Consider the following 27144-nt stretch of genomic DNA (forward strand, 5'->3'; position numbering starts at 1 on the left):
CCTACCTGTGATTAAATATGCATAGAAAGAAAGAACATTCAGAAGGTTCCAGAGCCCGTAGGCAGCACAGCAGAGGCTCATAATATCCTTCTGCCCTCAGAGAAAGAGCCAGAGTAGATTGCTCAGCCTACATGAACAGCAGTTCAAAGCCTTGATCTTGCCTGGACTAAGTGAACTAAATATCCCTGTTACATTTTCCTGATGTAGCAGTTTTCAAGCTAAAATTTTCCATTCCAGCTAAGAGTGAGAACAAAAGTATATGCAGGTTACATAGAATGCAATCTTCTAGAAAGCCACCTCAAAACCTAAGCGCAATTGCAGTTCTTTTGTCTGTGTTTTTTTTACATCATGTAAGAGACACTGCTGCCATTCTGAAACATCACCTTCAAGAACACTATCTGCACAAAAAGCTGTGTAGTGTAAAGGAAGTTTTGGGAGTTCCACAATCAGCCTGCAAAATGCAAGCACCCTAGAAGCTTCGGCTAGGAAAAAAAAAAAAAAGAAAGAAAAAAGAAAAAACTGGAAAACCTTTCATTGAGCTAACAACCAGTGAAAGACAGTAAGCATTTATTTAATCCCATTTATCTGCAGCCATGCACATGCACTCCTTTAACACTGAATCACAGTGAATCATGGAACAGCTGTGGTCAAAGGGACCTCTGTAGCTTATCCTCCCTGCTGCAGCTGAGCCACCTAGACTCAGCTGCCCAGGACTCTGTCCAAATGGCTTTTCAGTATCCCCAAGGGAGGAGATTCCACAACTTCTCTGGTCAACCAGAGGTAACCTGTTCTGATGGCAAAAAGTGTTTCCTGGTATTCAGAAGGAAGCTCCCACGTTTTGATTTGTGGCCATTTCACAAAGAGGCTCAAGAATCACATCTCAGTGTGTTTGAGTAGTCATCTGGAACATATACACTGTTAAGCATGCAAAATGGATAGAAGACCTTTTCGTCAAAAGAGGTCCAAAAAAACCTAACAAAACCCATTTAGCTCATTTGTAGATGGTATGGATTGAGGACTCACTATGAGACAATGATATCACAACCCCTTTTCATGCAAGCAGCAATTCTGCAACTACTTCAGCTTCAAGCAATTGGTTTAATATACAATACTGAACAGCTAGAAATCTGAACTGCTGCCCTACTGTCTGAGCAATTTATGTTTTCACCTATATCCCAAACTGAAAGTTGCTTTAAGGACAATTCTTCATTGTTTGGTCCCAATTTAACTTCTCTCTGAACAAATTCACCTTTCTACTTCAAGTTTTATACAAATAAATGTCAGCTATAATCCTGACATCCTACTTGACAGATTAAGAGCCCTGCTTTCAGAGTCCTTGAAAAGCAAAAGCAGTCACTGAGGCAAATTAGGTCAACAAAGAACATCCTACGAGGAAAAGGAATTGAAGAGAGTTAAGAGAAACCAAAGATGAACTCCAATCTCCTGCATAAGCTTACCACTTCTTCCTGATGAAGTTTGAGGAGGGAAAAATGTCTTGGTGGAAGTCAAGTTACAGATTGCATGTGAAATTAGCTGTGTGGCTATCAGAAGGAACTATTTTCCAGTGAACCAAAATCTAACACCCAAGAACCAACATGAACAAAAGGATCTTAAAAGTTTATGAGAACCTGTCCTGGATCTACCACTTTTCCAAAACAGAAAAGCATCTGAAAAAACATTCATTGAAAGGAGTTAAACCCTAGCAGCAGCTCTCATGCCACCATTCAGTGAGGTGAGCACAGAATGGGGACAAAAACAACAACCAAACCCAGAATAACTGTGACATTCCACAAGCACATTCCACCAGCACATTCCTCCTTTTCCAGAGGTGAGGTTCAGTGCCTACCAGCTTTCAACAAGTCCAACAGTACACAGATGGTGTCTTAGACACACATCCTATGGCATACACACAGTGATATTTTGATGTAACTAAGACCTGAAACTCTTTGGATTAAAGAAGTCCCAAAATGTAAAATAACTTTTGCACATTTTGCATAAACTTGAACCTTATGTCAATTTTGTAAACTCATCATTAGTCCACAACATAGCTACCAAATGTTTAAGAGATACAAGTAACATATGAAATCTTAGGAATAACAAGTTGTTCAGTCCATGAAAATGTGGTTAAAGTTACGGGTTAGCCAGATGACACAAGTGTTCTCAAAAATTCTGTTTATGAAGTAAAATGAGGTAGCTAAGGATATACTAAATTCAAGCAGACCTAGAGCTCTACTAAGAACTGACTACATGTCTCAGAATAGTAAACTTTCCCCAGCAACTTAGATCACATTATTAAGTAAAACAGTAAGATTGCTGTCAATTTTTAAAGTCTAGTGCTATATCCACTTTTTTCCTGCAGCCCTATAACTGCTCACCAGCGTGGCCTATTGATACAGAGCAGTGCAAGTCTCAGCATATTTAACAGTAGGTGCTTGACAAGCAAATATCCTACAATGTAAACATCTCAGTCTGTCAGGTGAGATATCGTCAATGCTACGGGTCTCACGCTAGGGAGCAATGCACGCTTCATCAGTCTCAGCGAGTTCTTTCCCTGGGTCACACATGTCCTGTGCCAGCCTTGTATCACCCCAAACAAGAATATAAAAACAAAATGTTCTTCTTGCATCCCTCATCATATACATTCAGTATCCAATACTATAGTTAGGTCAAGAGGACTGTGCCTAACCAAGGAACCACTCAGTATTGCTTGCTTGGACAAGACATCAGCAAAACAGGAAGACTACACACAGCAGCATGAACAGCAGGATTCACATCAAACACCTCAGCCTTGCTGCTGCATGGTGCACTTGTATAAACAAGGTGAAACAATGAATTACAGGAGTCTGTGCTTATCAATCACAGGTACTAACAGCTGAAGTGAAGTTCACCCAGAACAAGAGGCAAGAGCTCAGTGTTTCCAGTAGGCTTCACGCAACCACAGTTTATTTTGCATACTTGCTTTATAGAAAAACCAAATCATTAAAAAGAGATACCTTCCTTTATTCACTATATGACAAAGATTTATTTGCCTACACATTTTTAAAAGAAAGACTTTTACATCCTGTAGTAATACTTTAATCAATGTTCCATTAGTCTTAGAAAGCATCTGAGACCTCTGCTGGAATGTGCTCCACTCATTTGTGCCCTTAACATCTACACATTTATCTACAGATTGTTTTTAAACCACATATGAACTCCATTAAGGACCACATGGTTCCGCTGAGATGCTAAAAGCAGATATTGCTACAGTAATCAGAAGCATTGTCCCATAACATTAATTATTTCTGCAAGATATTTAGAAAGCCATTCTAAACCCATACTGGACATTTGAAAGCAGTTTCAGTGTCTGCAAGAGACCATCTGTTCCATTACTCTGTTCTGAATGATATGCAACAACTTCCCCTCCCTCTCAATTTGCAAATAGCTAACATCAGTATTTTTTAAGACCTTAACTTCCCAGAAAGACCCTTTAACAAGTTTTCCAGTAGTGTTTGCATATTATCCTACCACCTCCTTCACTGCAAGAAATCATATTCTGATTTGATGAGTGCTTGTAAAGAATCATAAAATAAATCACTCTTTTCTTTGTCCTCCAGAGATCCTCCTGTGCCAAGCAAGCAAACAAGGAAAAAAGTTGTTTTCTTGACACCAGAATTTTGAAAAAGAAACAAGACTGGGAAAAAGTCTAAAACCTAGATAGGTCCTAACATATTAACTGTCCATACAATTAAAACCTAACAGAAAGACAGACAGATTTCAAATTATGCGTTGCATTAAATCCCAGAGAAGGCATCTGAATTGTACAAAGCATCATCCTCTCTGCTATGAAGTTTACTGTTGATTTTGTTCCTGAAGAGAATTTAACCTGAGGATTAATCCAGCTCAATGTTTAGTCCTCATAAAAAAAATGTTGTGGTTTGCCACTTCCACCTTGCATCAATGACCCACTTATTTTAAGGTTCCTTGCACTCCAAGACCTTTCTTTGTTGGGTACATATGCGTGACTGACACTGCTCCGAGATTTCTTCCAGAAGTGTCTATCACAGCTACACATGCACAGGTACCAGCGCACAGTAACTCCTGGAGACGACCCTCCATAACAGACCCGTCTGCACTCAGATGCCACACACTGCAGAGGTGTCCTTCTCATCCAGGAATTGGTCCGTTTCCCTCGTGTCTTTCTGCCCAAATCCACCAGGGAGCACTGCAGTTGTATACGCCACGGCAGAATGCCCCAAACCATTCTCTGGTGTCACTTTTGACAAAAGCCCTGTTGTCTCACGCTCCAGTCCATTGTTACTATGACAACAGTATTACAATGCCTCCCAATTACCAATGTATTATTTCAGTCCTGGTTCCTCCACCCCCAACAGCTGATAGAGAAGGCAGCCTTATTCTTGGGTCTCCTTCAATAGGGCAAGTCTGAACTACAGATACTGAACTACACTGTAGATAGAAAAATGTGAGACTCAGCCCTCGAGGCTTTCATTTCTGTGATGAATATTGACATTTAGAAGCTCACAAAGCTTAAACAAGCAGTTAGAGGACATGAAACTATTTAAAACCAGAAACAAGTACTTAATTGAGACAACAAAAGTATTCTTCCACGCAAACTAAAACATGAAATTTCCATCCTGTGTCTATCATGCAAGGTTCCTTTGAGAAAGGTCCCATGAAGAAACAGTATGAGAAGCATATTAGGTGTTTGAGTCACTAGGTATGCATCAATTTAAAATCACTTTGCTACTCAAAGAAGCAGGGTTCCAAACAAATGCTGTAACTTTCACAGCAGAAACAGACCAAAATAATTCCTAACCCTTATAGTCTGACAAGCGGGCTTCCACGACAACTGATCTGGCTTTGATCAGTATCTGAATAATAAATACTATTAAGAATAGCTAGGATTTTTATTTTGCATACTGGGACATATAAGAGGTAGATGCTGTTAACAAGGACTGCTTGTGGTTAAGCTTATCAATACAAAGTATCTTTCCTCTCACATCATTAACTGCAGCTAACAGATAGGAAAGCTCCACGCTGGAGGGATTAATTCACGTCCTCCTAATGGAGCAAAACTCACAATTCTGGTACACAAGAACAGTCTAAAGTTCTTTACACTCTTCTACAAATTAAAGTTCAAATACAAGTCACTGTCTCCCCACAACACACTATGAACAGTAACAGTAGTACTCCAGTAGTTCAAAAGTCAAAGCAGGAATAACAACAATATTAAGAATCTTCTGGTATAAACAGCAACAGTGAAAACGTTTTACATTTTAAAGTACTTACTTGAGAGTATTTTCCAATTATTTTACAAGCCTCTGAACATCAGATATCCAGGAAACCTCTTTGAATCTAAGCTTCCTTCTAGAACACCAGCACTCCAGGAGAGTCTTCAGGAATTCAGTACATCTTTCCCACAAACAGCATGCATAACCAGATCCCAGTGGACTTCAATTACCAACATCCCCTCTAATTCCTATTAAGGAGCTACTAGTCTTCTTACAGGCTTCTGTCTATCCAGCGGATAAATCTAAGTCAGTTTAATTAATTTTCAGTTAAGATACCAAATCTTCTCCCTGTCACCCCACCTCCAAAAAGAACTGGCTACTATACAATTTTGCTCCTTGACAGCACCTCTTATGCTTTTTTTAATTACTGTTTTAGGTAGTAAAATCAGACACTGCTTTAACTCTTACAGTATTACAGTTCCTGTGCTTGGAAGCATTAAGTATTCTAAAATCTCTCAGGACAAAATTACCATAAACTGCAATAGTTTCACTATTTGCTGTACATGTCTTCTTTGCAAGGTGACCAAACAAATGAGTAGTTCAAAGATTTTTGCAGTTCAATGATTTTTAGTAGTTCAATGATTTTACCACTTCTGCAATTCATTTGAGGTTTACTGTGTGCTGCTTCTACCCATAGAATACCTTTCATAGATTTTTTTTTAATCCTAACAGAAGGTTTATCTGCCCTGCAGAAAGGAGTCACATAATACTCCCTCCACATCTTTCAGTCAAAACATGTATACTAGCATAAGGTAATAACTAATGAATTCTTCTCTTTCCTCAGTTGTGAGGAAGCACAGCAGGATGAGGAATGTTTTGACATGCTTACAAAGAGGCATTTAAATAACAGTGATCTATATATTAAGGGCACAACCTATATATCAGAAAAGCTGTTAGCTTAAAAAAGTTTTTGCTTGCTTGCTTGTTGTATCTTTAAAGTGCAGAAAGGGTAGAGGGAAAAATCAATTCACACATAAATTCTCTGGTCAAAAAGAGACAAATGCACCTTGACAGTACCATTAGAGGTCACTTCATAGCACTGGAACAGTAAATTCATCATGCCACAGGATCTTTGCAGTAGATTTTATAACTAGCCTGAGGAAGCCAGTAAAAACACTACTCTCAAGTCACATTAAGTAATTCTAGGTGGATCCTTTTAACACTGCATGGACTAAAAGTGATTTTTAAAAACTTTTACAGCTTTGTACATTGATAAAGGAAGCTTTTCAGTAGATAGAATTTTTTATTTCCCTAAAATTACTAGAGTACTCTGCATGTTCAGATCTGTAAATCATGGCATCACCACAGATAAGCTTGTGTTTGCATATTTTGAAGGATGTCCTTTAAAACTAAGCAGGTGTATGACACCTGAGATAATATTTAGCCTAGCAGTCCTATAGATATCAACACTTAATTGGAGATCCGTGTGGAAAAAAAAAATCTCTGCAAGAACAGCTTCTGCAGAAACAAATGCACTGGAGGGCAAAGCAAACCCAGACAAACTGCATAAGCACAGCTTCTGTAAAGTTATTTTTAGCCTAGTTTTTTTTTACCAAGAAAAAACCAACTGTGCTACACAAATAGTTTTAAAGGAGCTGTTAGCACACAGGAACTACCTTGAACTATTCCCATGCAGTGCTCAGCAACCAGAAAACCAAACCAGAAAGGAAATTAGGTTACCCTATAAATCTACTTCACCCATTTTTGGTGTCCATATCCTCCATACCAACTGCACACCCCTAAAAAATGGCTGAAGGTGAAGGAAGGCAGGAGGCAGAAAAACCAGAATATTCAACAGGATGACTTAACAGAAGACTATGCTTTTCAGCTTGGAAAAGAAACATTTAATAAAAGAAAAAACAGATATCTATAAAATCACAAAGGACATACAAACTGCAAACAGATACGACTGCTCACTAATTCTCACTAAATTCCTGAACAGCTTGCAATAAAAGTCATCAAGAATAATCTCCTTTCCAAAAAAAGGAAGGGTTGTTTTCTTTCAGCAAGACTTTTAAACTGCAAAATTCTCTTGCCACAGAACACCTTCAAAGCCAAAAGTATTACAGTATTTAAAAAGTGAATTAGAGCTTTGAGGAATTTTGTACACTAATTGCTATGCCACACAGTTCAAATGCAGGCTCTTTATCAAGTTCCTAAATTACTGATTGCCATGGGAAAGAAGGATACATTTAAGGATTTTACAGTCTGAGATCATAAGCTTCATTTCTGGAAAAAAAAAAAAAAAAAAAAGATATGTGGGTCTTCACATGAAAGTCTATGCTGCGTCAGACTGAAGAAACAGATCATTCTTTCTCCACAACCCAACATGCAGAGCAGTCACTGCCCTGACATCACAGCATTCCTCCAAATGCACATTGCAGAGCTCACCACTCATCCACTATTCCAGGACAAAATACAACACTGAGATACAAAACCACTTTTCATTAGCTCTAGAGGCAGTTCACAGACACTGAAAATGCATCTTCCTGACAGATAAACCAATCCTAGAAGTCATAAATATTGGAGGATGCTAATGATTGGTTCCAGTGCTTCAATAAATTTATTCCAAACACTGATTACACAAAGCAAACAGTGTTTCAAGTATAATTACTTGGCAACTAAACAGATCTGCAGTGACTGAATACATGGCAGGAGATGGTCAGCAAACCAGCTGAGTACTGCTTACCAAGACTTTCCCCTCCAGAAGCAGAACAAAAAAGTGACTGCCACCCAGGAGAGCCAATACTCCTGCCACACTCAGCACCCCTCCCTACATTGCCCTACAACTGCAATGTGCAATCAGTAAAACAGAAGAAAAAGAACTCACGTGAGCTATCTGCTGTCTTACAGTTTCCTGGGTGCACAGTCCGGTGAGTTTTCACCAGTTCATGTATATTATTTCTACACAAGCTTCCGCCAGTGGCAGGGTTTGTACCTATTACTCTAATCTCAGCACAAAAGCTGAGCACCTACAGTAACTTTAGCACAAATACAGATACTCCAGTCCAACACTTGTGCTAGACACAAGAGTAGAGTATTCTACTGGCTGGAGTCACTACATGTCTTTTGCTGGTCTTTCTACCAGGCTTCGATGTCTGAGATTTTTCTCTGAAAAATCATTATTCATGAATGTGCTGCATCTCCACACGCTGTTCGGTTATCACTTTTTCCCTTTTTGACGTGTAAAGTGACCAAAAAAAGTGTTCTATGTTAGATGTAACACAGAAAATATGCAGGCTAGGGTGGCAAAAGAAGCTGCAAGGAGAGAAGGTAAAGTGGAAAATTCTCACTCATTTCATCATTCAGAAGAAGATGCCAAGAGTAGGTAGCCAAAAATGAGGTTAGATGACTAATTTCTACACTGTCTATCACTTTTCAAACAGATATCCAAATTCAGCAAAAAATTCCAGGTTACGTCAGGATTTCCTGTTCTTCAAACAATGCTGTTTAAAAAGCACACCCTGCTTGTTTAACAAGAAGTGCTCCCAGGATGTGTTCTTTGAATTTTAATATTTTTTTAACAGACCAGTTTCTTCCATCATATCAGTTGCAACAACATACACTTAAAGTGTAAACAGCAGTACTCCAAAATGTATTCCAAAAAGCTATTAAAATATTCCTAGTCAGAATTCATGCCCTAAAAACATTGTTGCATTATCCTGGTATAAAACATACTCCTCCAAAAGACTTAAAATTAAAGCTGAAGACCTTAAAATATTTTATTTAAAACTGCTAGAAAGAAACAGGAATTTTGCTGAAGACAACAAAACACACTTGCCCACTAGATATAAATTGCAAAATGATTATAAACATGACAGAATAGACCTCTTTGTCTAGACTCATGTCCTACCAGTTTTATAGAATCAAGTATATCCTCAAGTAGCCTCATACTACAGTACATAATAATCTGGTGACTGGTGCCACTGCCTTTAGTAGGAACTCTCACCCTGACAAATGAAATATCTGACTCAAGTACAACAGACATGGACAACTGTAACTAAACCAAGCAGAACAGCATCATGCTTGTTTGTTTAAAATAAATTATACAAAAATGCCCCAAAATTCCTCCACAGCTATTTGCAGGCAGATTGGAGAACTGTGTGTAGTGCTACAAGCCTGCTCAGTGCTTCCAAGGAACTCTACCACTGTTCCAGACGGCAGAAGGGCCTTGGGATTTGATCAGCAAGTACATGTTGAACATTTACATATACATGGATCATGCCCCAAGTCTAGCATCAACATTTAGAGTCACAGATCTACCCTGTGCAGAGAATACAGAATGAAGGTCTGTGTAACACAAGCCATAAATTTAATCCTGTACTTCCTTTCACCAAGTCCACAACATCTTGCTGAATTAAGAGTGAACTTTAAAGGTACCATCAGTTTTTTCTGATCAGTATCAACAGAAATTAAGTATCTTCAATTTCTACCTGCACTATGCATCAAAATGGATGTATCACAATCTGCCTCTTCAGCTGACCTGCCCCAACTCCTCCAGAGTATCAGTCTTTAGACAAACCACTGAAAGCAACACTACCCATGCTGCCTTGCTCTGCCAAATCCTAAAACCTCTGTCACAACCAATCTATAAAGACAAAAGTGTGCTGCTGAACCCTTTCCTGCTCTAATACAAAGTTTCAAAAGCTGAAAAAGACAAATCTTTTCCAAAGCAAAAGATCAATTTTCTATTCAGCCTCTTACTGTCAAACTTTCTTCCATTTAATTTGGATTTTCAGTCAGCAGTTCCCAAAATCAGGCTGACTCCAGCAGAAAACAGACCAAAGTAATTACTTCCTTTAAATCCCATACTAGACTCCAGTTACTGACTGGAATTAAACTTACTTTTCTATTCAACATTGTCATAGTAGACTGTTACTGGAACCTATATCAATGGATCTCTTCCCACATACTGCTGCATAATCAACGATATTCGATTTCTATAGAATATTCTCCATGTTTTACCTTGCATACAAAGATGAAATCACATTGCTTGTAAAAACAAGAAACAGACTGAAAATTATATTCTGGTGTTTCCTTCAGTTTTCCTTCACTCAATTTCTAGTGTTTATTGTTAAGTAATGACTTAAATATTGCAAAAAAGCTAACACAGTATTTAATTCTGTAAATTTTGTAGCTTTCTATGAAGGAATTCTATGTAATAAAATTTTCAGAAAAAAAAAACATTATCTGAAAGTGTGATAATTGTGTCTTGTTATTTGGATAACACATAGAACATATAGTTCATAATCTTAACTGAAGTACCTAAAAGTCAGGCTTTTCTTTACATGTTTGATTAAAAAGAAATGGTGAGCAGATAATTTTATTCAGGTAGTAGAAGTTAAAAGAGTGTAAGCTCAAGAAACTGCTCTGAGTGTAAAAAAAATAAAAATAGAAGTTCCCATTTAGAAACAAAGTACTACTAGTACAGGAAAAAACCACAGAGGTTAAAGACATCCTGACTGAAAAGCTCTTTGTATGTTCTCAACAAATTTTAAACAGTTGAAGTGCTCAATTTTATTTGAAATTGCTTTGGCTCCAGGCTAAAAAACACATACTGAAGATAGATCACCCCTGAACAATGGTGTCCTGTAAATTGTACTGGAAAGCTCCAAAGGACTGACTTGTTTCTCCATACTGCATGGAATGAAAGGTTTACCATCTTCCAAATCACTACTACAACATATAGAGCAGCCAAAAAAACCAAAGACTTTATCTAGTAAAGTTAGTTTTCCCGACAGCAACCAAGAAATTCAAACCTACATATTCCAGATTTTAAATACTGTAATTTAACAAACAAGGAGACTTCATCCAATCTCTCCAGGATAGATTTTCTGATGTAAGTTCTGCAAACTTTACAGACAAGAAAAAGTTAAATTACTATCAGTATACCTACCTGCTGGATTAAAAGTAGTTCACTTTTAAAACAACCTCTCATCCCAAGTTCAGCACATAAACAATTACAGCTTCACAAAACATAATCAGGTAAAATTTCAACCTAACAGGTGACAGACACTTACCAATACACACATCTATTTTGCCCTTGATAGCAGCCTCATGCAAAGGAGTGTAGTTCCAGTTGTCCCTGGCGTTGGGGTCAGCCCCCTGACACAGCAGCAGGCTGACCACCTCTGCGTGGCCAAAGGAGCAGGCGTTGTGCAGGGGTATCAGTCCTCCGTCGTCGCGGGCATGGACATTGGCTCCTGTCTGCAGCAAGTGCTCTACAACATCCTTCCTTCCAAAACCTGCAACACAACATACTTCTGGTCATTTGTCTGGCAAAACAACGGGATCTAGTACCTAAAACCCTTCACTCTTGGTTCACTGTACATTATTCATGTTCTTCATCTACTTCTTGCTTAATTTCACCATAAAGTCAGACTCTGTTCACCTGCTCAAACAACAGCTGGAAAATTCACTTACAGTCATGACAGAACGGAACTGTGTTGTACCAGAGCCTGCCACTCCGTCTCATTAAGACATTCTACAAAGGCTGAGCATGCTGAATGATGACAGGGATGCAAGGAAAGCAAGAGAAGCATCAGTTGTACCCTCTGTTACATGTGCCCACTAGGGTTTCCACTTTAAACCTTCCTTCAGTTAGTCAAAAGCCTTCACATGGTAATAGTTAAGACACCCAATTCTTTGCCAAATTTTCAGAAAATTTAGTAAAAAACTAACTGACTTCTCTGAAGAGCTGGAAGAATGCTTTCCCTGGTGAGTAAATACATCAACTAGTCAGTTTGATCAGTTTAAGTCCAGCTGAACTGTTTCATCCATCACCCAGTTAATGACACTTTATCTCAACATAGCAAGAATTCCTTCAAATGCCAATTCCAATCTCTGTAAAGCTGCTATGTGCACAGTTTGACTTATGACCCAGAAGACTTATGATTCTCCTTAGGTGTTTTTCCTCCTCCTTTCACCTCCTTGATTTAAGAACAAGACTCCAAAAGGAGATAAATTTTACAGAAGTGTATAATCAGAGGTTAAGCACATCTGTAGGTATCACTGGGACCTTAAGCAAAGCTGCAAAGATGTGCTTATTAAATGCAATCCCACTTGTTAGAGCACTAAACACAGTTTATATGGGAAAAGAAGCCCTTGAGGTAGAGGAGCACTCTTAGAGACATGATCTTTTCAAAACTGTCTTATGCTATAAGCAAAGGGGGAAAGAAGTCCAGGCTAAGTCATTGTGTGCCACTGCTTTACTACAGCACACACCAGGATCAGACCTTTACCCTAAGACTTTCCCAAGCACTTCTCCCACTTCACTAGGCAGAAAACAATTAAACTAAGTGATTTAACCAAGTAAACTGAAAAGCCTTCAAGCTGGGAAAAAGTGCACATAGCACAGTACTACTAAGGTCTGACATTTTGCATTTATATCCTCTTGTAAATTCCTTCCAAAAATTTTTAAATGGGAAGGAGACATATTGCACAAAGTATCAGAAGATAATTCAAGAGAACAAGTTACTAGTCACAAAGAAAGCAAACTTTCTACTAAATAGTATACTTGTGACACTAACAGAGTTCACGTACCACAAATGCTGCCAAAAACATAAAAGAAAAAATTTCAAAGTCAAGGCCAGTAATTTATCAATTCATCTTTTTTTTTTTTTTTTTTAACATGAAAAAGTGTGAATTTTGCAGGCTCTGAGGCTGTAAGACTGCCAGGATGTTTCTTAATTGACTACACAATTTGCATTCTTCATTGTATCCATATGAATCCAGCTGAAAATTATTAACCCCATTTTAAGTGGCACAAGGCAGAATTGAACAGTGTCTTGGCTTTACAAACACCCATGTGAGGTCAGACATCTCTCCTATGACAAGGACACAGGGCACACCTGCAACAAGCTGAGTGAGAGTAGTGTCAGAGTGATGTCTCAAGCAAAGCTTTCCAGAGCAATGTAATCTCATTTGCTCTACATTGCAGCACAGGTGGAGTGCTTGATTCAGGTGTCTCTGCACAGAGTGGAAGAGTGTCATAAGTTACCAACTACCTCCTGCCATGTCCTGGCTCTCCCTCAAGGAACACTCAGTCACTACTTAGATCAGCTCTGCCTCTGCAGTTGCTTATCTTACTCATATATGTCAAAGCAGCTTGTATTTTTATGATTAACAGCTTGCTAGCTGACAGACCAACTTGATCAGCTCTCAAACTCTGACCACTGGCTACTTCCCAACCCAAGTGACATCCCTTTGCCTTCAGGATTAAAGCCGTATACTCCAGAAATTTTCTAGAGCATAGCTATTCATGCGAGCCTTCACAAAGTGATTAGACTTCCAACAGTTATTACTAGTGATATCAAAGGCATGCTTAGGAAAAAACTGCTTTCCCCCAACAGCTTTTTGCCATTACTACACAGACAAGCAGAAAGAAAACAAGCTCTATCACTGAAGCTTTAGCAAGTCACCTTAAATCAGGTTTCTCTAAGCCTGAACTTCAGTGAGACCAAGAACATCCCACTCTGTGATCCCAGTTCCATAACTTTCAAAAGCCCCTCCTGGAAGCTTCTACCTCTTCTTGGTACAGAAGAGGGCATTAAGGCACAGTTCAGCAATTATTAGTAGTACTCTCTATATCCCTGGATAAAACACTAGAAAGAGAACATCTGTAGACCTAAAAGAACGTGTTGCACAAGAATGCAAAGAGCTAACTTCCCAATAAAAAAAAAGTTTAACCTCCCCTAAAATGGGTGTGGAACTGGTCAAGCTTATGACTGTGGCTATATGAAGGAACTGAGTAAGACTCAGCTTATTTCTACCAGGTCCATACACCCAGTCACCTCTGACAGAGGTGCTATTATTAATGATTTACCAGCAAGGACTAGGTCTAAAAACATATGAAACAAGGTGCCAGCAGGAAATACAAATGTTTCCTTTTATAGGGCTCAGCGTTGTTTCAGAAGGGAAAAAGCAAGTCTGTTCCCAAGCTAGCTCTAGAAAAAAGCTCAGATTTCAGACAAATGCTCACAGGAGTCCTCCCCATCCAGGTAAATTAATGGTAGAAAAGTCACAGAAAATCAGCTTTGGTATGTGAGCACTCTGCATGGAGGATGACACACACAGAGTCGTGAATGCATCACTGTCAGCCTGCTTCAAACACAATGGACCAACACAGGCACTTCAACTCACAAACCACAGAATGATGCACATGATATACCTTAGGCTGAGAAGTAAAGGCACACCATATCCCATACAAACTGTACCTAAAACGTGACACCTCATCACCAACTAAGATCTCCCAACTATTAAAAAAAGTCAATAGCATTCCCAACAGGAAAAAAAAAAAGTACCTCCCACATACACACTGAAAAACCAAATCATTTCATTATGCCGGCAAAAGAGGTATTTTATCAACTATGTGTCAACAACACCATCAAATGCAGAATTGTTGGGCCAGTTTACAAGAACAGTAAACACTATCCTTACAAGTATTTTCAGCTACTGAGAGGCATATAGTACAGTAAAGATGTCCCTGTTTTGGTGACATAAACAATGACAGTTAAGATCTTTCTCTAAGGAAAAGAGGTAACACGTTTAGATCAAAGGAATGCAGTCTAAAGACAAGTGAGTGAAAAAGTTTGTCTTATTAAACCCAGTTTGAAGAAGAAAATTGCTAAGCAGAACACAGAATATTCCAGTGAAGAGGGTGGAAAGTACAAGAGAAAACAAGTTATTTCTAGACCAAGTTAACAGCTCAATTATTTAATAAACTCCTCAGCACAGGATAGTTGTCAGCTTATTGCAAAAGTTCCATGCCTTCTCGGTGATTTCTCACAGGCATCTCCTCACAGCACTGACTCCTTATTTTTCAGAAAGCAACCAGCAAACTCCAACCCTTTTGTAGCACTCGTCTTCTTATTGGACACAGCTGTGGCTTGTTAAGGGCAGGCCTGTTCCTAATCTTTGGTGATTAGTACAGCTGCAGCTCCTCAGGTGTGAGACTACCTTCTGCACTATTTTCTTATATTCTATCCCTCCACACAAGATGGCCCTCTAATAACATTTAAAAACTGAGTTTTGTTCAGAAAATTGCTAAGCTACAAACTCCAAGTAGAGTACTCAGAGAAGTATCATATGAAGAGGTAAGTGTATAACTCTTCCCTAGGTATCCATCCACCAGTATGGATAAAAAGTTAAACCAAACATACCTTTGTCCATGCTTAGCACAGATGCTTTTTAAATTTTTTTAGCAAGCTAGTTTTTATTGAAAAAAACTGAATGTAAAAGCTATGCATACATTAATACCTCCACTTAATTTTTTTTTTTTTTTTTTTTTTTTTTTTTTTTTTTTTTTTGGTACATGTTTTAAAGTCACTCAGTCACTTTCAAGTCTTTAAAACCTGGGGTTTGGGTGCTGCTGTACAATGTCCAAAGCCTGCACTAGTACCAGAGACACAAATATCCTGCAACCCATACAGCAGCTGAGACAGTACTGAGTTTTCCTCTGTCCAAGCAAGGAGGATGAAAGGAAAATTATAGTTTGCTCAACTCTCAGGGCCTCCCGCTGGTCAGAGTGACCCCAAGAAAAGTTAGAAAGTCTCTTTTCCCAGTTCGGCGCTCAAAGAAGGAGTCAGTGCTCTTCAATTCTCGGTCTCAAGGTTGTTTATTGTATCTTATCTATAAAATATTTTCTCCTGTCCAGCTGAGGTCTGCTCAGCAAGACAGTCCAAGGCACTCTGCCTGCCCCTGGAGCAGTGTTATGTCTTTATACTAAAAACTACGTATACAATGTTTACAATTACTTTCCAATACCTATCACCTAAGTTAGACAGTGAGCTTCTACTCTAAACCAATCTAAAAGTGCCAACATCACAGCAGAAGATGGAAGCCAAGAAGGAGAAAGGCTGGACACACCCAGTTCCCTCCATCTTGCCGCCAGAACCCCCATGCTAAAAACCCCAAAGTCTACTTTTTCGCCCCGTGATAAATTCACTATCATTCTGCTTAAACTGTTGTGGCTTGCAGATCTTCATCTAAGGCTGGTAACTTGCTCCACAGGTCATAATCAAAACCACAGGCATCTTGGGCTCTGTGCCAGGGTCTCTAAGCCCCCTGGCAGGAGCCTTGGCTGCTCAGGACAGCCAGAGGGATGTCCTGGGTTCTGACACTCAACCTCTTCCCGCTTGCAAGAGAGGCCTCTATAACTGTAATATCACCTCAGTAATTTCTCCTTTATTAACAGCTAACCAAAGCAGGTCAGATTTATTCAGCACACTACTTGACACTTCAACACAGAGCTGAAGAACCACCTCCCCTTTATTCAGTTCAATTGGCACTTCAGGTATGCCATACAGAGAAAATGTGGATAAAACTGTTGCTCCAATTTGATGTGGCCACGTACGATTTATCTGGACGTGAATAATGCACAGGTGACTCCGACTCCTAGAAACAGATTTAAAAAGCTGGGGATGGGTCTGAACAACTGGTAACAGATTTCATCCCTTGTCTTACCTCCAGCTTACACCTATGCTAAGGATTCTGAATGCTCTCAGAAGTCCCTCTTTTTATAGTCCTGCCACAAGAAAGGACGTAAAGGTGATTTTCAAATCAGAAACCTTACAAAGCTTAAGGAAATCCAAACTTAGTACTTTTTACAAGGAACTATAACTGGGGAAGTTATTCTTCCCTATTACAGTAAAAGAACTTAACTGCCTGGCATTGCTGCCAAGATAGACATCTTAAAAAACAGCTGAGAAGTCAAGTAGCCAGTGGGAGGGGGAAGGAAAAAAACCCCAACAAAATTCAGTCCCAAAAACGGGAAATTAAGAAGAAATTAGAAGAAAAATTTCTCTTTCACAAATCACAACATCAGAAGTGAAGTTCTATTCATCTAAGAGTTTAGCTTCAAGAAGCTTGAAAAAAGCAGTTTAAAACACGACATCCTGCACTCTCATCCACCCATTCCCCTATTGAAGGCCATACAATTCACATCTAGGTATGGACCACAAACACGGGCTATTATCCAAAAAACAGCTTCCTATACACGGCAGACTGTTGTGCTCATAAGCAAACAGGTTTTATTTTACCTTTGGCCCACAAAGGAGATCAAATCAACACACTGCCTCACTGGCAGGTATACACTGCTTAAGATCAGCTGCATTCGAACAACATGCTTGCTTACAGGCCTCTCCAAAATGCAGGCTCTCAAGATGTATGCAATAAGAAATCTGCCTAATTCTCTTACATGTCTAATCCACTGGCACCAGACAAGCAGCAATTTGAGATAAAGTAGGTATGGTATCTAAGGAAAGTCTTTAAATCTAGAAAAACAGATATGGGAATTTGTTAGATACAAGAACTTCATCTGCTATTTTCCTCATGCTATAACAAACCACCTTCCACTGCTATTACAGTAACATCTTAATGATATTATCAACTTTCAAAACCTTAGCCCCTCCAGTAAGTTTTGTCCATTTCTTCTCTAATCAGAGCAGATATTACCCACTGCAGTTTGTACAGGCACTGAAATCACAACCTGAGATCTCAGAGTTTTAGAGGAAGCACCAAGATCTAACTTTAAGTCTGAATCCAAAATTAGCAGAGCAGACTCAAGCCTTCCAAAACATTAAGAACTTCATAAGCACACATGCAGTTGGTACCAGCATTATGTTCAGGGTTCATCAAAATTAAGTCCACCTCCATACCCCAGAAGGTTACTGTGTTTTAAACTCCACTTGCTTAAGCCCCGTTTCAGCAGCAGAGCTCAGGGAGCAGAGAATAATGAAAAGGAAACAGCTCAGGACCAAAAGTTCCCTTAGGGGCATTGTCAAACGCCTCTTACCCTGTGAAAATGAAAACAAACCCACAAACCCATACAATCTCTGAGTGTGTTATCTAACTGATAAATGTACAGCACTGTTCAGAGTGCCAGGCAACACTGCACCATAAAATGTTCATTTTGCTACTGATTTCAACAGTGATTTAGAGCCACATGCCAGCAGTTAAGCACTGATCATTTGATACAAACTTGTTAATTATTTTAATTTATGTGTACCAGCGCACAACAAAGCTCAAACCAGATCTCCACTATGTAAGGTCCAGTTCTGTAACACTGTGGCACACCCTCAGACTGACCACAAACCTAGCAATTGTACAAGCCCTGAGTTAGGAGTAATGATTTAAAATACTTCCTTCATTTTACTTTTATCATTAATTTTTGTGTGCCTTGTGCCCCCAGTGAAGAATACATCCCATAAGAAATATTCTTTTTATGAACTGCAGTAGTCTATTACAACTCTATTTGCCAAAATGTAATATTTACTTCCAGTTATTCTACACTGTTGGACCCTACTGCTAAATTTCTTTTATAACACTAGTTCTGATCACAATGACATGTCTGCACAAAGAGGTGTATTCTATCCTGGACGCATTTGTAACTTATACAGTTCAGCTGTTCCACTTGATCCCTTTCCCCAGCCTACTCAGACCACAAGAGATGCAGACTCGAACCAGCAACCATCCCGAAATGAAAGAAGTTACAAAGTACAAGGCATCAAAACTGATGCCCATGAAGTGCATGTGCATCACACAGGAGTCCCCGAGCTGTTACAGCACAGGTGAAGCCCTTACTTCAAGTCAACTCTGTCCTGAGCTCCAGTTTCTTGCTTCCTAAGTCCACTGCACAAGTTTGCAGCAGCCCATGGATATCAAACACAGAGATCACTGTCCACACTTTTAGATCTTACAGTCTCTCTACACTCTCAGGATCTCCTCTCCCACTCGTCTCACCCAGAGAAGGTGATTTAAAAGCCTTCTCCCAACAGCCTGTAGCGAAACGCCGCCGGGGAAGAGAGCGTGCTCACACTCTTCCAACTTCGGCTTGCCCACTCCCGAATCACGGCGGCGCTGGAGGCCCCTGCCCGAAGCAATTCCGAGGGGAACCCTGCCTGTCCCGCTCGCTGTCACTGCCCGGACGGGCACGGGAGGCCCCGGTACCCACCGGCGGCGAAGTGGAGCGGCGTGGACTTGCGCCCCGCCATGTCCTTGGCGTTCACGTTGCCCGTGTCCACCAGGCGCTTCACGCGCGTCACGTCCCCATTCCTGCAGGCCTCCAGCAGCTCGCGGAACGCCCCGCTCGCCGCGCCCGGGCCCGCCGCTTCTGGACTCTCCGCCGCCGGGCTCGACGCCGCCGACGACGACGCGGACGAGGACGACGACGAGGAGGAAGAGCCGCTGGAGCTGCTGCCCGAGCCCGGCGGCGGGGCCGGCGCGGCGGCGCCCGAACCCTCCGCGCACTCCGCGGCCGGGGGCCGGTCCGCGTCGGGGGGCGCCTCTCCCTCGGGCGCCAGGCTGTGGCGCTGAGCGGCCGGTGCCAGGCTGGGGCTGCGCGGCGGCGAGGCGGCGGTGGGCGGCGGGGAGGCCGGGCCGGGCGGCGGGTGGTGGTGGTGATGGTGGTGCTGGGAGCGACGCGGCGGCACCGCCGCCATCTTCGCGCCGCTCCGCCCCTCCCGGCCCCGTCACTGCGGCAACGGCGCCGCCCCGCCCGCGCTTCCGCCTGCCCGCCAACCCCGAGAGCCGCGCACGGACGTGACGCCCGCCCGGGGCCCGCGGGGCGCGGCCGCACCGGCCCCGGCACCGCCCCGAGTGGGGCGCGCCTGCCCCCTGCCGGCCGCGGCGGGCGGGCCGGGGCGGGGCCGTGGGCGCGGCCCGGGAGGGGCGGGGCGAGGCGGGCGGGGCCGAGCCCGGGCGGACAAGCGGAGCTGAGGGCAGGGCCCGGGAGGGGCGGGGCCGAGCCCGGGAGGGGCGGGCGGAGCCCCGGGTGGGGCCGGCGCCGTCCGGGAAGCGGGTCCCCCGCGCGGCTGCCGGTGCCGGGACACGGGCGGGACGGCAGCTCCTCAGGGGTGACCCCGGAGGGGCGGGCGAGGGGCGGTGTTCTCCTTGGGAGCCCGCTGTAGGGGCGAGGCAGCCTGCTTCCGCCTGCGCGGCACGGTCCGGCGGCGACACCAGAATGTGGGCAGCTGCTTCTTCACAGCCGCCCTTCGTGTCCGAACTCCGGAAGGACTTTGCCAGCTAATTGCAACGCCCCATTGTCAGATCCAAGCTTTGCGAAATACTTCAGAGGCATTGGTGCGACTTGTTCCGCTTTCCACAGTTTGTTTCACCATCCAGGTGCTTTTGTGGCATCAGTGACAAACAACTCACGTTCCTTTCCTGGTCACGCCGGAGGTGGGTGGGTTACCCGGCCCCCAGGGGTGGCCCGCGCTTGGCCTGGCGCTCACCTTCCTTCCCTGCAGGCGATCCAGCCGGCAGCGTGGCTTCATAAAAATCACAGAATCGTACAAGTTATGGGCTTGGAATGGACCTTAAAGATCATCTAGTCCTGATATCCCCTGCCACAGGCAGGCAACACCTCCCTCTAGACCAGGCCGTTCAAGGTTTTATCCAACCTGGCTTTGAACACTGCTTCATTCCAGTACAGCTCCTTTCCTAAAGCCAGGAAATGATGAACTGAGACCAGGAGAGAAAGCTGATGGAGAAACCTAAGTGGAGCCTGGCAGTTCTTTAAAAGTTGATTAGCTAAGCTGAAAGGCCACTTCTTCACTCATTCCAGGGAGGAAAGCAGCAGTGGCGCAGAGCCCATTGGCCAGAGCAAGGCAGCCACTAAAAAGCCACATGGAGCCAATGGTGGAGAGAGGCCAAGTGGGGAACACTCCATCTGCTCAGAAACAACAGAGTGTGGAGAGGTGGAACAGGAAGCTGGGGCAGCCATGCAGAAGGTTACCCAGGGTAACCAGTGCTAAAAGATAAGGAAGGGAAATCTAGGGAAATCGGGGACCAAAACATGCCCTCTGTAAGAATGAGCAGATCTGAACAACATAAGCAGAAGCATTTAAATAAGGATTTTGGTTTGGATTTGGAAAACAGAAGAAAGCTGAGATCACATTTCTCCTGGCTTTCTGATGTCTAGGGAGGATATAAACACCAATTACAGTTTAAGAAAGCTCCAATAGCTATTACTGAGATCACTTAACTTTAATCTGTGAGAAAAGGGAGATTCCATCGACAGGAATAATAACAACAGCAACAATTTCTGGAAAATTCTCAGTACACCTGGTGGGGCAGCGGCCCCAGGTCAGAGAATGGGAGGAGTGATGAGGAATTCCTGTTAAAATGAGTGAATATGGCCAAGGTCAGCCAGCCTCATCCTAACAAATAGATCTGCCTTCGCTGTTTAGTAGCAAAAGGGCTTTAGGAAGTGTTTGCATAGCACCATGTGATGTGCTGAAGAAGCACTGACAGGTCTAGTGATGGAAGCACAGAAAATAGGAACTCAGAAGAAATTGGGATCTGGCCTAGTGCTACAAAGTACCTTCCTGCTGGTAATGAGAAGGGAGGCATTAAATCAGTCCCCATGACTAGTGGAGAAGTAAAAGATCCATTTGAATGTGCTCAGTTCTTGTTTGTGTCATGACTTAGGAGGCATGGGCCTTGACCAGACACTGAGAGAGCTCAGCAAGACCTCCCTGGCATTTAATCTGTACAGCTGCTGCTTCATAGCTGCCTTTCATTTAAAAATTCCAAAAGGAATTTTGCAAGCTAATTGCAATATCCCCCTTTGTCAGAACCAATCTTTGTAAGATATTTAAGAGGCCAGAGCATCAGTATGCACTTGTTCAGCTCACACTGCCTTCCCACAGTTTATATGTCACCCTCCAATTGCTCTTATGGCATCAGTGGCAGAAAACCTCAAATTCCTTTGCTCCTCTCTATTTCACATAAACCAAGACATCACTTTTATGAAATGTATTGGTATGCAAACATTTATTCTACTTCCTGAACGAATTTTAAAAGTACAAGTAATATCTTTTAAAATTAGGGATCCATGGTGGCCTTAAAATTTAATTGTTGGTTGTAGGATTGAGTAGGGAATGCTATACTCTGTGTCAGCCTTCAAAAGAAGGCCATTGGTGGATGAAAACCAGGACATGAGCCAGCAATGAGCCCAGAAAGCCAGTTGTGTACTGGGCTGCCTGAAATGAAGCATGGCCAGCAGGTCAAGGGACATTCTTCCCCTTTAATGCTCACCTGCAGTACTATATCCAGCTCCGGGGTCCTCTAGACCTGTTGAAGCGGCCCAGACAAGGGCTACAAAGATGAGCAGAGGGCTGAAGCACCTCTGCTCTTACGACAGACTGAGAGAGCTGGATTGATCAGCCTGGAGATGAGAAGCCCCTATGGAGACCTCATTGTATCCTTCCAGTCCTTAAAGTGGGTTTATAAGAAAAAGGGGAGAAGGACTTTTACACAGGCAGGTAGTGACAGAACAAGGTGGAACAGTTTTAAACTAAAAGAGGAGAGATTTATATTAGATGTTAGGAAGAAATTCTTTATCATGAGGGTGGTGAGACACTGGAACAGGTTGCCCAGAGGAATTATGGATGCCCCACCTCCAGAAGTGTTCAAGGCCAGGTGAGATGAGGCTTTGAGCAACCTGATCTAGTTGAATCTAGTCCCCCCAAGGCAAGGGGGTTGGATTTGATAATCTTTAAAGGTTCCTTCCGACACAAAACTTCCTGTGATTCTATGAAAGGAATCGTCCTTCCTGTACCTAGGAAGAAACAAGCAAAGCAATTGACATACAAATTGCCATACAAACAGTATGAGACCTACCTATGGGGAAGTGGGGCTGGGTTGTGGGTTACATGGGGCAGTTCTGGGGATGCACCTCCTCTTCAGACTCTCACACTTGGGTGGGGGTCCCTATCCTATTGCTTTCCCAAATTTCTCCTTAGTCTTCCTGCCCCACAAGTACAGCCCCACTGCTCCCCTACAGAGGGCTGAGAAAAACAGCAGTGCTGTTCATCCCAGCCCCTCCCTTTCTCCTGCTCAGAGCATGTCCAGGGTCTTTTCAAGTGTTGTCATCACCATTTCTATGTGGCTTGTTAAGCCTTGGGGTAGATTCATAGCACTCCTGCAGAAATAGTCGGCAAAATAGTGTGGAGCATGCAGTTCTGGCCAAAATTCCATCCTCACAGGGCTTCTATTTAAGGTTGAGGAGGAACATGTGGAGGATCTTTGAAAGCAGTCAGTCAACCCCAGCAGCCAGCCAGCCACTGAGCCCTTGGAAACAGGGCTTCCTGAATTGTGCCAAAGCAGGACCCTGGGCTGTGTGTCTGGTTGTGCAGAGGGGCCTGCCAGCCTCACTCACTGCTGCTGCCAGAGCCTGTGAGCTCTGCCCTGGCCCACAGCACACCCTGCATCTGCCTGCCACAGCGGCTTGGTGCTTCTGTTGAGCTGATTTAAGTTCGTGTCCTGTCACAAGCAGCTGGTTCCATTTGCACCTCTTGTCCTGCAAGGGTCTGAAATACTGTTGATTACTCAGTGCCTTTTCCCTGACCCAGGAAGAAGGTGCTTTACATAGAAATCTTATTAATGATGCAGGTGCAGGGCTCAGTAAAGTGGAAGCACTTCAGATTTCATCTGAATAATTAAATTGCATCCATAGGATTTTGCAGGACTACTATTTAAAATTAATAACTGCAAATGCAATTCTGACATATAATGGAACCCACTGAAATTGGATTTTTTTTTTTTTTAATAAAATGCTTTATAGATTTCCTGGCAATCTTACAGCCACCTGGCTGTAAGTCCCAGCTGATCCTGAGCAGCAAGAAAGGGGTTTGGTGTGGTTTCTGAATATTTTTAACCTCTAAAAATTAGGAAATGGCTCTAAAACCAGCATCCAGCATGCTGATGCTCATGTTTAATGGACCTCTAGCAAGCTGATGAGTAAATTGAGAGGAAATGAGGAAGTCATGTTTGGAAAAATATATCTCCTCTGCCTAAGAAGATGGGAAGATAAGGAATCATCTAGGTCTGTACCAAAAGCCACATTTTATGAGAAACAAAATCTTTTCCCCAGAAACTACCTATCTCATTCCCTATTGGCAGCTTTGACTGTGGTGAATGTGTTGAAAAAGCCAAGAGAAACCATCCCTGGCTGGCACCATCACGGATTTGCACACTCGTGCAGGCATAATGGGATAAAGTGTAAGGCTCATAGGAAAGCAGCAGAGCTTTCCTCTTTGGACAACCTTCAAGCAGCCCTGGGGATGTCTTTGTGCCAGCATGCTGTTCATCATGTTTCTTCTGCCTTAGCTTCATTCATCACCTACAGGAGCTTATCAAAGTTTGAATAGTGCTACATGACTTCTCCTTCTCAATGGGGAGGAATTCAGCTCCTGCTGCTTTGCATACTTCGATAGGAAGGTTGACAGTCAAAGCTTTCCCTGCTTAGTGAAAAAACTTACCCTGTCTGTCCTTGCATGCTGCCAGAAAGATACGTTTAATACAGGCTATGACCTCTAATAGCAGGCAGATGGAGATAAGCACTGCTCTCCCTGGTGTTTTTCAGCTGGCTGAGCCAAGCAGCTGCTTGGAGCATCCCCAGTGGAGTTCCTCCAGCTTTCCCATGGGAAACAAGAGGATCATGCAGTGGCAGCCTTTTGAGTTCACTTGCTGTGGGTCATGTAGCAACTGGAAGCCTGCCCTGGCCTCAGAGAGGATCTGCAGTGCCCACAGGAATCATGGGGTGGGTGGCCCTCAATAATGATGCTGCTTTTGCTGTCTTTACCTGCACAAGGCATTGGAAAGAAGAAAATTTGCTGCAAATTTGAAGACAGGGTCAATTTTCCCTGCAGAGATGTTTTGTTTCTAGCAACACCATCTTGATTTAGAAATGTAATTTTGATAGCAACACGTTGGGTGGTTTTGCATGTAGAGGGCAGGAAATTAAACCATCAACCTGGTTTTATTTCTACAAGACTTATTGGGCAAGAGGATGGGAGAAGGGAATGACTCTTTCCCCAGTAGGAATTGAATGTGCCACTCTAGAAATGAGGAAGGAGAGTGCTCCTTTTGGAGCACAGAGAAGGGCAACTTCTTACGTGACCTTCAGAAAAGGAAAGACACAAAAACTAGGTTAGCCCAAATAAAAGATGTGTTGACCCACTGCAGGGATGCTCTGTAATAAATGAGTATAAGCTTGGAAACTACTTCTAGATGGGCACAATTTAGCAAGAGGCCATGAAGTATTTCTGTTTCCCAGGGTCAGGATCTGGAAGAAGTTTATCCCCAGGTTTAGGACCTCTCAGCAGAGTCTCATGGATCATGTGTATCCCTGAATACTGTTCTCTCAACAGTGGCCCTAGAGCCAAAACATGAGCTCAGGACTGCCTCTGTTGGCTTTGGGCAGCTCCTGAATTCTACTTGGAAATGAGTTTTACCTTCATACAGCCACACTTTCTCTCAGCATGGACTTTCCTTCCTGTCCTTTGTGTCCTTTGTCTGGCTTTACCAGCCAACACAGGAAGATTTTCCCTACACAGTGATGCCATTCTCACTTAGCAGCAACCTGGTGAAGGTTTCCCAGAACTCGGAGGGCCTGAAAAAGTCTTCTATCTCTGCTTGTCTGTTAATAATAGGAAATACAGAAACTACATCTGAGCTTTTGCAATCTTGTAGTTTTAGTAATTTGTAAATTTAATAATTTAGTGCAGTGACTATGGCTCCACACAAAGCTGGTTCAGCTCTCTCCTCCTCTCCAGGCACAGTCAGATGCACAGGGCCACCCAAAAGGAAAGGTGTCGTTCTTGTGATGGCTTTCCACAATAAAGGAAGACAATAAATCTGGTTGCCCTGTGTACTGTACTACTTTTAATTTCTAATCCTTTTTTTTTTTTTTCTTTTCGTGCGTCTGAAGTAATAGTTTACAGCATGCTTTAATGTTAGCTGTAACAACAAGGGGAAAGGTTGCTTCCACGGTGAAAGGAAGCACCAAAGCCCCCAAGGCACGCTGGAGTGTCCAGTGCTAAACAAAGACAATGACGTTTTACAATCTGTGAACCTCTGGCCACGGTGCATCGCTGACATTTGCAAGGGTAAGGTCACACATCTCGGGAAAACTGAGCGCCCACAGCCCGAGTCACCCTGATTCGCGGCTCCACTGTAAAGGGGCTCTCTTCCCCCCGATAGCAGAGGCGGAAATTTCCACGCCTATTTCTGCGACCCCCTGGGGCAAAGCTTGACTGAGGAACCTGGAGAAGGCAGTGTTTAGGGTCTGGCCAGATGGATGCAGCACAGGAAACAAAGCATGGCAGGAAGGTGGCAGAGTTGCTCCGATTAACCAGAGGGCTGCAGGCTTTCGCACTCTCTCAACACGGAAGAACATTCACTGAATGGAAAGAAAGGTTAACCTCGATTTCTTGCAGGGCTGGATGAAAAATCAGCCCTTGCCTCGAGAAAAAATGACACGGGGCAACACAACACCTTTTGCCGTAGCTCCGTGGTGAGTCGGGCGGCTCGCAAAGCTCTCAGCGAGCCCAGGCACTGGGCGAGACCTGGGGCGGCGGCTGTCACACACCGGGGTCCCGGCGGCACCGCCACCAGCACCGCCACCGCCGCTGCCCCACCGCCTCCGGGGCCAGGCGGGCTCACCCCACCGGGGCACCCGAAGGCCGCTCTCTCGGGCGTTGCCGGGGGTAGGAGCCGCAGGCCGGGAGTCTCTTCCGGACCGTTCCTTCTCGCGGAGAAGGGGCCGGTGCCCGGCTGGCAGGGGCGGGGTGTCCCCCAGAGGCAAGGCCGGCTCTCCCCGGCGCGGAGGCGGCGCGGCGCTGCCGGGGCCGGGCCGTGACCGCGTCCCGCCCCCGGCGGGGCGGTGGCAGCGGCGGCGGCGGCGGCGGTACGTGAGCGGAGCGGGGCGGCGCGGCGGCGGTGCCGGCGCGGAGCCGCGGGGAGCCCCGAGCCCGTCGCGACGGCGGCGACGCGCAGCGCGGCCGCGCCCATGGCGAGCGGCGGCGGCGGCAGGTAGGGTCGGGCGGGGCGGGGGCCCGCTCCCCCGGCC

General features: G+C 43.5%; 1 protein-coding gene across 1 annotated transcript in view; it reads right to left on the reverse strand.

Annotated features, from left to right (window-relative positions):
• Nucleotides 1–19729, reverse strand: part of TNKS (tankyrase) — a 128049-nt gene extending 108320 nt beyond the window's left edge. The window contains exons 1-2 of the mRNA XM_058025218.1: nt 19243–19729; nt 11312–11536 (exon numbers count right to left, since the gene is read on the reverse strand). Coding sequence (XP_057881201.1) covers nt 11312–11536; nt 19243–19729 — 712 coding nt within the window. The remainder of the gene's footprint in view (nt 1–11311; nt 11537–19242) is intronic.
• Nucleotides 19730–27144: the final 7415 nt, after the last annotated feature.

The sequence above is a fragment of the Melospiza georgiana genome, chromosome 5 (genome assembly GCF_028018845.1).
Source record: "Melospiza georgiana isolate bMelGeo1 chromosome 5, bMelGeo1.pri, whole genome shotgun sequence".
Lineage (NCBI taxonomy): Eukaryota > Metazoa > Chordata > Aves > Passeriformes > Passerellidae > Melospiza > Melospiza georgiana.